This window comes from Dipodomys merriami, unplaced genomic scaffold (assembly GCF_024711535.1).
Source record: "Dipodomys merriami isolate MVZ:Mamm:240054 unplaced genomic scaffold, mDipMer1.0.p SCAF_722, whole genome shotgun sequence".
NCBI lineage: Eukaryota > Metazoa > Chordata > Mammalia > Rodentia > Heteromyidae > Dipodomys > Dipodomys merriami.
Window position 1 is genome coordinate 259,279 of NW_027206316.1, and position 12,761 is coordinate 272,039.

Sequence of the window (12,761 nt, forward strand, 5' to 3'; positions counted from 1 at the left end):
TGACCAACAACATGAATGAATGAATGAATGAATGAATGAATGAATAAATATGTAAATAAAACAAGGGGTGAACTTGCTCAAAGTCCACTGTGTTGTCCATCTATGGAATATAGTAATGAAATCCCCCTGTATTATATACATGTGTGCTAATAAAAAGTAGCAAAAAGGATTAGTTAAATGTTTGAAAATAGCTAGCATAAATGTGCCAGTGAACAGGCCAGTTCTGTGAGTGGATAATTAAACATTAGACACTCATGTACCTCTGGTCTGTACCGTGTCTGTGTCTTACCCCATGAATAGGTAAAGGCCTAGGCAACAACTAAAATAAACACAGACAAAAAATACTTAAATAAATTAAAAATGTGAAAACACAGATATTCTTGTTTTCTCTTCTCTCAGGAACTGTGTTTAGCAGAGTTCTGGGCAGAGGCAGATACTGTCTTGATCATGTTGAGGTAGCGAAGTGTAGGTCACCTGCTGCACAATGAGGTGAGGAATTGCACAGGAGCTACAGGAGTCCTGGGGGAAGACTCTATGGACAGTGCTCAAAATTCCCCAGTAGAGCAGATGGAGTGACATTGTTTCCACACAAGTATATTCTGGGGATAAAAAGCTCTTTGAGTATCAGGAGAGGAAAAAGGAGGCCTCTCCCTTTCTGGGATGTTTCACTTTGACAAATTAATTCCTATTTAATTTATAGCCATTTAAGTTCCCAACAGCCCTGAGCGATGCAGAAGTTCAGTCTGCATGACAGATACTGCTAGTGGGGCAAACTAAGGAAGTGCTGGATGACAATGCAGACAAGTTGACAGAGCTAGGAAGTGAACCAACCCTACTGTCAGAGAGGCAGGCATAGACTATGCTTCTACATTGATACATTGATACATATATACACATACAACACATATATATGTATACATAAGATTATGCATATATATAGTATATATGTAAATATGATTTTCTTGATGGGCATATCTGAAAATCCTGGATCATGAATTACATTTCTTGGTTTTCTCTTCCTGTCTTCACCATCCATTTCTCATCTGTGATTTGTTCTCTTGGTGGACACAGTCCTCTCTGATCTTGGAGACTGTGTCTGTCCACATCCCAAACAGAAAGAGTTTGGAGATCTCTGGGCAAGCGAATGTTTCCTCACTGCGTTCCTTCACTCGGGGGGACAGGCTGAGCACAAGTGTGGCTGTGAGGACCGGAGCACAGCTGTGGTCAGCGCCAGTTGACACGGTGGCACATGGAGTCCTGCTCACATTACTCCAGTGTATGAGCCCAAACATGCTGTGAGATTGACGTTTAATGGGGCCACACTTGGGAGAAGAATCCCGTGTACTTTGCAGGAACAATTTTGCAACATCTCATGTCCCATTTGCCACATTCTTCAAAGAATCTCATGAATCCAGCCTTGTCTTTATAAAGCCAGTTGGCTGCTTGCTTTATTCTGGTTATTCCTTGAACTTGCAGGTTTCTCCTTGCATGGTAGATCTTTGAATAAAGTGTATTTGTGTCTCAACTTTAACAAGGCAAAATTTAAATATGCTATATACTTTGTACAATTAATAATGTTAAGTATAGCCAGGTGCTGATGGCTCATGCCTGTAATCCTAGTAACTCAGGAGGCTGAGCTGTGAGGATCATGGTTCATAGCCAGCCTAGGCAGCAAAGCCCTTGAGATTCCCTTTTTTTTGGGGGGGGGTCCGGTCGTGGAGCCTGAACTCTGGGCCTGGGCGCTGTCCCTCAGCTCTTCAGCTCAAGGTTAGCACTCTACAACTTGCACCAGAGCGCCACTTCCGGCTTTTTTCTTATGTGATGCTGAGGAATCGAACCCAGGGCCTTGAGCATGCAAGGCAAGTGCTCCACCACTGAGCCACCTTCCCAGCCCCGTCCTTGAGACTCTTATCTCCAATTACCCAACTGAAAACTGGAAGTGGCCCTGTGGTTCAAGTGGTAGATCACTCACCTTGAGTTAAAGAACTCAGGGACAGCGCCCAGGCCTAGAGTTCAAGCCCCTAAAAATGTAAGAGTTCACTCAGAACTAAGAATACTAAATGTAAATTTTCCTTGCCAAGAGGTTGTTTTTTTTTTTTTTAACTTAACGTGGCTTTATTTTATTCAGTTAAAATGATGGAATGAAACCACAATATTTCCTTTTTTTGTTATTTTGCAGGAAAAAACATGTCTGCAATAATCAAGGAAGTGTGTGATGGGTAAGTGTTGCAAAGATTCTTCTGAAGCATTTAGTCCATACATTGGCAGGAACATAGAGTATTTCCGCTGGAGGGATAGAATATTATCCATAATCCTATAAATAAATGATAACCATAAATCTTATTCGTAACTCTTCATGTGACCTACCTAGTCACAAAGAATTACCTTGTGAGAATTACCCTTCTTTCTCCACCAAAATCTTTCCCTTACTCCTTGAAGAATAGAAAGCATGGAATGTCTGGCTCCGTATGTGCAGAGGGTTGGTATTCTTTTGAACACTCATGTTCCTTTCATCCTTCCAAGCAGGGAACCGTTAGACTAAATGTTCCTAAGAGTTAAATACACACTCCATCTGACATACACTGAAAGCATCCCACAGGCTCCTGTGGAAGAATTAACAGACAAGTCCGTGGGTTATTGTGTGTTTTGTGGAATTTTCCCACTGACTGACGCGCCTTTCCTCCCTCTGGGTTGTTCTGACCATCCTGAGGAAGGGCACATTGGAAAGTCACATGGTATTTCTTGACTTGTAAAGCAGAACTGTGAATAGAGTATTAGGGGATGTTAGAGAAGACTTGCCATACTTAGTGTGTTCCAATCTGTGTGGGGTGAACTGATTGTGAGTTAAAGAATTCAGTGACAATTGGCAATGTGCTAATTCTCACACGTTTAAATTGCTGCCATTTACCTTGCTATCATTTCTTTGCCTCAATTCTTCAAAATGAAGAATGTTGCCACTCACAATTTAAGTCCCTCCACCCCCCCCACCCCCCCCCAAGCCTTGATGAAATGCTTAGAGGTGAGCAGTAGCCTTGGTCTAGGAACTTCAGAGAGGAAAGGACTGTTGGTCTTAGGGTAACAGGTGAGTTAAAGCCATTTTCTTTAGAGACCCCATTGTGCCTATTTGAGACTGACTCTATTCTAATCATAGTGAATGTAATTCACCTCACCCCTGTAGAACGAATAAAAATGAAGACGAGCACTTTTGTTTCTCTGATCACTTATGCTATGTTTTGTAGGTCATCTCTTGCCAACCATGAGTGCTTTGCCCTGCAACATGCTGACAGTTCAAACTTCTATATCACAGAAAAGGTAGGCCAGTCACATTGTTTAATCTGGGATACTTACACTGAAGGACAGTACACAGAGTAAGGGGTTTCTTCTGTGTAGGGCCTAGCATGCTACATTTTTTATGTCTTTACCATCCATGAAAATAGGTTCTACAAAAAAAAAAATCAGGGCTGGGAAGGTGGCTCAGTGGTAGAGCGCTTGCCTTGCATGCATGAGGCCCTGGGTTTGATTCCTTAGCACCACATAAGTAAAAAGAAAAAAAGCCGGAAGTGGCGCTGTGGCTCAAGTGGTAGAGCGCTAGCCTTGAGCTGAAGAGCTGAAGGAAAGTTCAGGCCCCATGACCTGACCCCAAGAAAAATAAAATCAAAATAAAAACAGCAAAAAAAACCCTTCTACTACTTCTTATAAGAAAGTAGTTAATCTATTCAAGAGTAAAGACTAAGTATGTTTCTGAATCCTGCTACCAAATATATATTTCCTTTTTAACAATTAAATATTGCTGGGTTAGAGAATTTACTTTATACTGGATGACTTAAGTTTGTTCTCTTGCCTCAGATTTTTATTTTCTCCTTAATTTCTTTCCCCTGGTCTTGGCCCAGGTGCTGTCTTTGAGTTTCTTTGGCTCAATGCTAATGCTCTACAAATTGAGCTGCAGCTCCCTTTCTGGTTTTTTTGGTAGTTTATTGGAGGTAACACTCTCACTGACTTTACTGCCTGGGTTGGCTTTGAAATGTGATGTAACTAGGATTACAAGAGTGAGGTAGCAGCACTCAGTTTCCCCTGTGTTATTATTTTTTTAAATGCTTAGAACAGTGACAGGAAATCTTGTCACATGTGGCACTTTATAGTCACTTGCTTATGACTGTTGGAAACCAACTTTTTTCCTGGGTGATCTTCACACTCTTTAGGAAGCTTGAATTTGGAGTGATTTGTGAAGACAATAAATGGACCTAGAAGCAAGGAAACTTAGTACCCAAAAGATCTCTGATGGGCAAAGGGGAATCTAGCATTAATAGGTACCAGGCGCACTGAGCCAAGCAAATTTATGTTTGTTTATTGATTTTTTTTTTGTCGGTTGTGGGGCCTGAACTGTGGTCCTGGGTGCTGTCCCCCAGTTCTTCAGCTGTAGACCAGCACTCTATCACTTGAGTCTCAGCCCCCACATCTGGCTTTTTCTGCTTATATGGTGCTGAGGAATCGAACTGAGGGCCTCATGCATGCAAGGCAAATGCTCTACCACTGAGCCACCTTCCCAGCCCCTGTTTATTGATTTTTTGTTTCTCACAAGTTAATATAATGGATGAGAGGCCGGATCATTGAGATCACACAACTATACCAGTGTCACTTACTTGACTCAGCAGTCAAGAGTTGAGATTTGATTTTTGTGCTTCAAGGATTTTATGGAAATATCTAGAATGGATTAGCATTCAGCTCATATTTAGGACAAACTCACTGAAATGCAGAGGAGCCAGTACTGTATTTGTGGGTGATGACTATGTGGAGAGAGGAAGCCCCCAGGGAATGTCTTTGTAATATGGTAGCCTTCACTGGGAGGGATGTGAGTGCAAAGTACTCTGGGTAGAGGATGAATTAGGTAATCTAAGGCTTGGAAGGTGAGAACAGCAGAAAAAGATGTGACCCCTACTTGTGTTTTACTTTCTCCACCCTGAAGAGTGTGGGGAACATTTGATTAGCGTGTGGAAGGCTGGCCAGAGTCCTGGAAATGCTTCTTAGCCATTGCTTTGTTCTTCCCAGATGCATACTAGAATGTTTGTAATTGATCATGTTTTTCTCTTTACCCTGATAGCTGGAAAGCTGAGAGTTAGAAGACTAGATTCCCTTGTTGCATTTAGATTTGCTGTTGATTCATTCCATCAGCCTTTAGTTTTCTGGCTTTACTTTCCGTTTGTACCACTTTCTCAGTCGTTTTCACTAATTTTATACTACATCTTATTTGTGAGATAGAGGCTATAAATAAACTAAACTGAGATCAATTTTCAGTTAGTGACAGGACTATAAAAATAGAATAACTAGTTCAGAGAATATATTACCTGTGTTGTTTGTGAAATATTTGTTTCACACACACAATCTGTGTAGTTTGACTTAGTTTTTATATTGAGTTGTGGTCAGATCAATCTTTCTTTTGACTGATGAATCCTGGCTTGCGTCTCCTCTCCCCTGCCTCCCCGCCCCATTGCCCTGTCTTCTGTCCTAGTGGTCTAGGGGCCTTAGTTTATCCTGGATTGCTAACTATGGGGTCCCCAGACTTCTGAACACAAGTATAACAATCTAGATTTTCAAATCTCAGCCCCAGAGATTCTGAGTGAGCAGGCCTGCACTCTAGAATTAGACATTGTTTATGTGTTAGGATTTTTAGTTTAGAGAATCCTCTAGGAGATTCTGTTGGAGGCAATCCAGACACTACTCAAAGAAAGTGTTTGCTCTGTGGTCTCTTTTCTGTGTAGCGGGGGCCCCTGTGTACAAGGGATGGTGTACGCTGGTCAGAAGTTATCACCAAATTTGATTTTGGGGCATATATATGCATTCCCATTCATTACCTTTACTATTGCAACGCTAAATAAATTCATACCTTCTTACAAAATCCAATCTATTCAGACGAAGAGAAAACATGCTTCTAAGGGATATCATAGTTATTTTTTGTAAAATCCTGTTTTTTACTGAGAAATTATCTCAAGGCATTACTGGGATTTGAACCTAGGGCTTGACACTTGATAGGCAGGTGCTATACCACTTGAGCCATGTGCCCTGTGTCTAGCCTGAAAATTGTTTTGTTTAGTTTGAAAGGGACAGAGCATCTAAATGTGCTATCAGGTCTCAGCGGGAAGTAGCAGAGAAAGATTAGAGACTTGTGTTTCTAACTGTAACCCTGTGTTTGTAAATAAAATGTCATCACTTCCTTTGCAGCTGTTCCTGGTTCTAGCTTTGTGTGTGTTTGTGTGTGACAAAGAGCTGGACTCACACAGAGCAGGAGAGGCTGGTAAATCTTGCCTCTGTGCAGTGGAAGCTGGGCTATCTTGTAGTATTCTGTAGGTTCATATAGGCTCTTGCAAATATTCCTGAAAATAGAGACCTCGTTCCATTCCTGAATTTCCTCCTTGCTGTCTTCTTGGTTACTTACTGACCAGTGAGTTGTTAGGCAATATTTGCATCACCACGGAAACCAGTGATTCATGTTTGAAACTTGCGTGTGCCATTAGTTACTGATTTTGACGCATATATGAGGTGGTTTCCCTCCTTCTGTTGGAGAAAAAATTGCTCTAGTACCTCAAAGAGGTGATATTCTCCCACCTTATAGTTATTGATTCTCTTCTTCAATTCTCTTCTATTATTACCAGGAAGGCATCTCCCTTGCTTTTTTCATGTTATCCAAGCTCCTTTGCCAAAAACCTTCATTTGTGTATTGGTCCATGAACTGGAGCTTTTCAGTTCAATGAGAGAAATGGCATGTTAAGTAGCAGTCTACAGAAGTATAGATTGCAAGTAAAAGCCTCAGAGACCAGGAGCTGGTGGCTCATGCCTGTAATCCTAGCTACTCAGAAGGAAAGGATCTGAAGACTGCAGTTCAAAGCCAGCCTGGACAAGAAACTTCATGAGATCCTTATCTCCAATTAACCATCAAAAAGCCAGAAGGGGAGCTGTAGCTCAAGTAGTAAAACACTAGTCTTGAGCAAAAAGGCTAAGGGACAGAGCTCAGGCCCTGAGTTCAAGTCCCAGGCCCCTCCTCCCCCCACGCATGCATGCATTAGAGGAAGGTAAAATTTAGTTATATGTAAGTTCAAGTTCTGTTCCAGAAGCAAGGAGAAAGGATAAATGGAGCCTTTAAAGTCATCAGTTGATCAAGGCTAACACTCTACTTCTGGCTTTTTGTTAGTTAATTGGAGGTAAGAGTGTCTAGCTTGGAACCTGAATCCTCATATCTCAGCCTCCTGATTAGCTAGGATTATAGGTACATTATAGGCACTAGTATTCAACTAGGTAATAGTTTTGATTCTAAGGAAAAATGGGACCAAGTCATAGTCCTGCATTGTCTCCCTTTAAAAAACCTTTGACTTAGTTCTTTGATAGCTTGGCTTAGGGCTCTGGTAATACACTAATGTGAGGAAAAGTGTTTATTTCTTCCCACAGAGATATCTTCTTGATGAAGTGTTTTGCTCAAATGATGTAATGTTAATAAATAGTTATCTAACTTATATCTAATTATAACTTCCTCTTGACTTCTAACAGGATAAAGTTAGCCCTGATTTTAAATACCAAATGCTTCTAACATATTCACAGAAAAATAAGTTAAAAATGTCTGTCATGTTTGCAGATAGATCTGGTCAAGGCTGTAAAGGAGGAACTATTTATTTGCCAGATTTGACAAGTTCCTATGTGCTGGGATGAGAAAGAGAATTTAGGACACATTCTCACTACCTAGAGTTTTGAGTCTAGGGGTTGATTCATTGGTACTGCTGATTACTGAAGGCATCAGGATTGGCGAGATTATTGGGGCTATGGTTTTCAAATCACTTAGGTTTATACTTTGACCATTCTGATTCTACATATATTGAAAAATCTTCAGAATAGTCTTTAAACTCTTATTAAAGCAGGGTTGTTGAGACAGAATTCACACATCTTTTAATCTAGCCAGGTAGAGTATACACTGGTGGCTATTCATTTTTATTTTATCTTTTTTGATGGTGCGGTGCTGGAATTTGAACTCCGCTTGGTAATAAGCAGGTGTTCTCTTACTTGAGTCATACTCCTAGCCCTTTTTCCTTTATTTATTTTCTGAGTAGGCTCTCACTTTTTGGCAAGGGCTTGCCTGGACCACACATTTATACTTAGCCAAGCATCCCATATAGCTGGGATGATGGCCACACACCACCCTGCACAGCTTTTTATTGGAAGAGTTGGGGGGGGGGTGGCTCAAGCTGGCCTTGAACTTTGAGTCTCTCAATTAGTTTCCGGAGTACCTGAGATTACAGATGATGAATGTTAGCCATTGTTCCTAATGTGTTTTCAGTTTCTGCAGTGCTTTATTTATTAATGATATTTTTACCAGTGTATTTCTTTATCTTCTAAGCACTAGCTCTCAGACTTAAAAGTAGAATGAGATCCCATTCAGGCCACTAAGCCCAGTGATGAGACATTTTAGGAGGTGTGGGCGGGGGTAGGTGTGTTTGAAGCCTTCTGGAAGGAGTTGTGACCAGCCTCTGGTTCTTTCCTCCAGTTCCTACAGGAAGTGAACAACCACATTGTGCTTCCTCACTGGATTCTAGGCACACCCTTCCTTTTTACTTCCTGAGCTGGGGACTCATTGTGATTGGTGTCCACTGTTGTAGGGAGACTGGAATCTAGCCTTCTTACGTAGGGTGGACATCACTGTCTAGCCCCAGTGAATCTCTTCAGGTTTATTCGCTGTTCACTTCAGCTTTCTCCAACCATGTTAATATTCTCCAAGTACACTTGCTTTGTCTCCCTGGTGTAGCTTTCCTAACTTGGAATTCAGTTCCACCTCCCTTCCTTCTTCCTCTCCTGTTCCATTTCAGACTAGGTACAGAGGATAAAGAGACAACAGACAGGAAAATAACCACATTTCAGGACAGCCATCTCCCTTTCCTGTCTTAATCTATTTTCTCCTGCTTAAGCAGGAGACCACAACTTCTGAATCATTTGTTTTTTGGAGGTCGGAGACTAGGAGGGTCAAGGTCAGGAGACCACATGTTTCAAGTGAGGGCTTTCTTGTTGCAGCAGTCATAGAAGTAGATGGAATTGCAGGAAAGCACATACAAGAAAAGGCTAGATTAGGGTGAACTGGCTTTTCCAGGAAGCCACTCACTCCACTACCTATGTGCACAGCCACTCCTGTTGTACCAACCTCCAGCACTCCTCAGATCAGGTCTCTGCACCTCATCATCCTGCTTTGGACCCCACCTTCCTGCCCCAGTCTGTTATTTGCAGATTATATTTCCCACATAGGAACTTTGGAGAACATGTTCAAACCATAGTATCCCTTTGGATCCTAGGTTGGCTAGGTTACCAGAAACCTTGCCTTTTTGTCTTTTGAATTATCTTTGCTCCAATTTGGCAATTATTTTTTTAAATTTATCATCTGCTAGATCTCTACCACTTTTCTCCGAGTCTGTGGGAATCATTGTTTTTTTTAGTCTTTTGTCTCTGGGGTTCCTGGTTAACTTAGCAGGACACACATGTCTTCATTATTATGCTGAATTACTGTGTCACTGTGTGATTTGTATTTTGTCCTCAATAGGATTCTGCCTGATGATTGAAAAATAAAACAAAATAAGAAGATATGACTTAAGTGGTAGAGTGGTAGCTTTGAGCACAAAAATCTCAGGAAAAGGGCCTAGGCCCTGAGTTCAGGCCTAGGACCAACACACACACACACACACACACACACACACACACACACACACACACACACACACACACACACACACACACACACACACACACACACACACACACACACACACACACACAACATAACAATAACAATAAAAGAAAACAGTAACCACAATGAAAAACAACCCTATATGTTCCTCCCTAATGTCTTACTTGGTTCCTTGTACATGCTATGTATGTGTTCAAAGATTATTGGTTGCATGCCTTGCCATTTCTTTGTAAGATAAAAAAGCACAATCAATTGCTTAATCAATTCTGTATGATGGTTAATTCAGTTATCATTCTCATTTGCACAGTGGAGGAGTTGGGGAGCATGCAAATCCATCTTAGGATTCCTCTTACATCCTAAATCAGTGCTTGGGAGTTAGTTTGCCTATACTTCTCACAACTGATGGAAAAAAATAACAGAAAAAATAAATACATTAGGATTCATGAACATATAAAATCCGTGCTGGACTGATATTGACTGCAGGTTTTTTTACTTATGTTATAACATCATAAGTAAATCTTGTCCCATGGATATAAACAGCTTTTATTTGAAATAAGCGATGTATTTTAGGAAATGTGGTCACTTGTGGAAACTTATCTCTTGTGGCAATAATGGTTGGTAGGGAAATAAATACAGAGATCACCTCATGCCTTAAAGTGTATATAAACCTATCACCAAACAAAACAAACAATGGGAACAGTTAACCAAGTTCAAAGGTAGCAAAGAATCTAATGTCTACTTTTAATATACAATCTCTTAGTTTTCATTGTTCACTCATCAGAGCTAGCCTCTATGGCCCACGTCCAGTTCTTTTGTTAATGCTAGAGACCAAATTGTGATTGGGGGAGAGAGAATTTCCTCCCAACTTCTGTGCTTGCACAATTCTGTGAAAGTGAGTTTTTCTCTCTTTCACCCTGGTCTAGGGTCCATTAGTATTCGTGTGGCTTACCTTCCTTCAGTTCTTGATTTCACACAGTGGGCTCTGAGAATCAGTAGACACAGAGAAACAGATTTGTGAGTTTACAAAAATACTTCAGAGTTTCCACCAAGGAAAACATAGGCACTGGCTTAGAAACCTTGATTGTATTCCCCCTGACCCCTAACACTGTTGAAGAGAAATGTTCTAATTGCCTTACTTATATAACTGTAACCCCTCTATATATCACCTTTACAATAAAATAAAATTTTAGAAAAGGCACTCTATTCACCTGACACATTTTCCAATAACTAAGAAACAACTGGACTTGTACGTGGGTTTGGAAGGGCACAAATTCAGATTAGCAACCATTTTCCAAACAGGAAAGATACTGAGCTAAGTCACTACAACCTACATTGGCATTTTTCTTATCAGAAATTCAAAAGATATTTAGTAGTATATAATCTTTCAGAAGATACTGGATTTTCCCCAGCCAAGGGCAGGATAATGAGTCATTGGCTTCTAGTTCTCAGAGCGTGCGCAGGATAGAATGGTACATATTTCTTCTAGGCTTCCTTTACTCAGTCTTAATCCATCAAGTACACTTTGTGAAAATCGAACACATGCATACACATGTGCACATTTGTGTGCACGTGCCCCCCCTTCAATTGTCCTGACTTCCCCAGGTGCTATCCAGCCCTGACTTTGGCCTTCAGCTGCCATTCCCTATCCCATCCATGCTACCCTATCATTATCCTGCTGAAGCTGCTTGTAGTGACTCAAACTGGCAGTGGACTTTCTGAAGTCTCTGAAAACATTTCCAGAATTTTCTAATGAAGAGTTTGAGGAAGGGATGGAGGCTATAATTTTCGTTGGGTGCTTTTGCTTCAGAGAGGAGTTGGAAGCCTATGTGCTTATTTCAGAGTGAAGCTAGAAGCTAGACATCAGTTGAGGGGGGAGAAGAAGGGCAGTGACCGCCACCAGCATTACTCAGATGTCAGTGGGTTTTATGACATGTTATTTAATGTTGACCACTGTCTGTTGGGTACAAGCTATAACAGAATGATTACACAGGCAGCTGACTTTGCTTGGTTGGGCTTCCTTGCTAGTGTTTGGTAAGATAGGGCTGCTTCTAGAATTTGCAAGTAAAGATAAATGCCAGAGGTCATGATAATTCCATGTTCTCCAGTTCAGCTATTAAACCAATGAATACATTGACTCAGCTACTAAAACATTGAGGCTCAGGGTGCATAAAGAGTGACACGTAGGCTGCTCTCAAAGACAGGCTCTTGTTTTTCTGCAATGATGCTAGCAACTAACAAGGTGTGGGGGGGACTAAAAGTTGCTATCAGTATACAAGATTAGTTTTAAGCTTGGCTCTGCTACTCCTCACAAATGTTTAGAAACTTACTTGCAAATCTTCAAAGCACAATTCTGGTCATTTTTATGCTTTGTTGTATTTTTTTTTTTTTTGGGTCCCGGTCGTGGGGCCTGAACTCTGGGCCTGGGTGCTGTCCCTCAGCTCTTCAGCTCAAGGCTAGCGCTCTACCACTTGAGCCACGGCGCCACTTCCGGCTTTTTTCTTTTTGTTTATGTGGTGCTGAGGAATCGAACCCAGGGCCTCATGCATGCAAGGCAAGCGCTCTACCACTGAACCAACTTCCCAGCCCCTGTTGTATTTTTTTTAAAGGAACTGTTAGCCTCTGCTTTTCAAAGTTTTGGACTCATGACACAATGTGTACATTGTGAGTGTGTACACGTGCACATATGTGTGTGGATGTGTGTATAGGGTCAAGATTATGTGTAAGGAAACATTAAAGATTGATGAAACTATTGTTGTAGATATTTTTAGTCTGTATTGTATTTTATTCTCTGTTTTGACAATGTGTGTTAGAACCCATCATGGTTTGATGAAGGGTAAAGGATGTCTTTCTACTTTGAAAAGAATTACTCTGCTCCTCAAGGTCAAAATCACATGTAGATCTTCTCTCCTTTGTCCTTCAGTTGCCCTACAATAATCATTTAATGGCTAGTACAACACCCCGAGGTCAGACACAAGAGATAGACATGAGAAAAAAATCCTAAAGGAAGAGGAGGGATGAAAGAAAGTAATCAGTTAGGTGGGTGGAGTGAGGA

The 12,761-nt window shown here is 41.0% G+C and overlaps 1 protein-coding gene across 1 annotated transcript in view; it reads left to right on the forward strand.

Moving 5' to 3' along the window:
* LOC138818254 (uncharacterized) overlaps positions 1 to 12,761 on the forward strand; it is a 254,028-nt gene that overhangs the window by 16,981 nt on the left and 224,286 nt on the right. The window contains exons 2-3 of the mRNA XM_070009264.1: positions 2,180 to 2,219; positions 3,240 to 3,312. Of these exons, the coding sequence (XP_069865365.1) occupies positions 2,180 to 2,219; positions 3,240 to 3,312 (113 nt within the window). The remainder of the gene's footprint in view (positions 1 to 2,179; positions 2,220 to 3,239; positions 3,313 to 12,761) is intronic.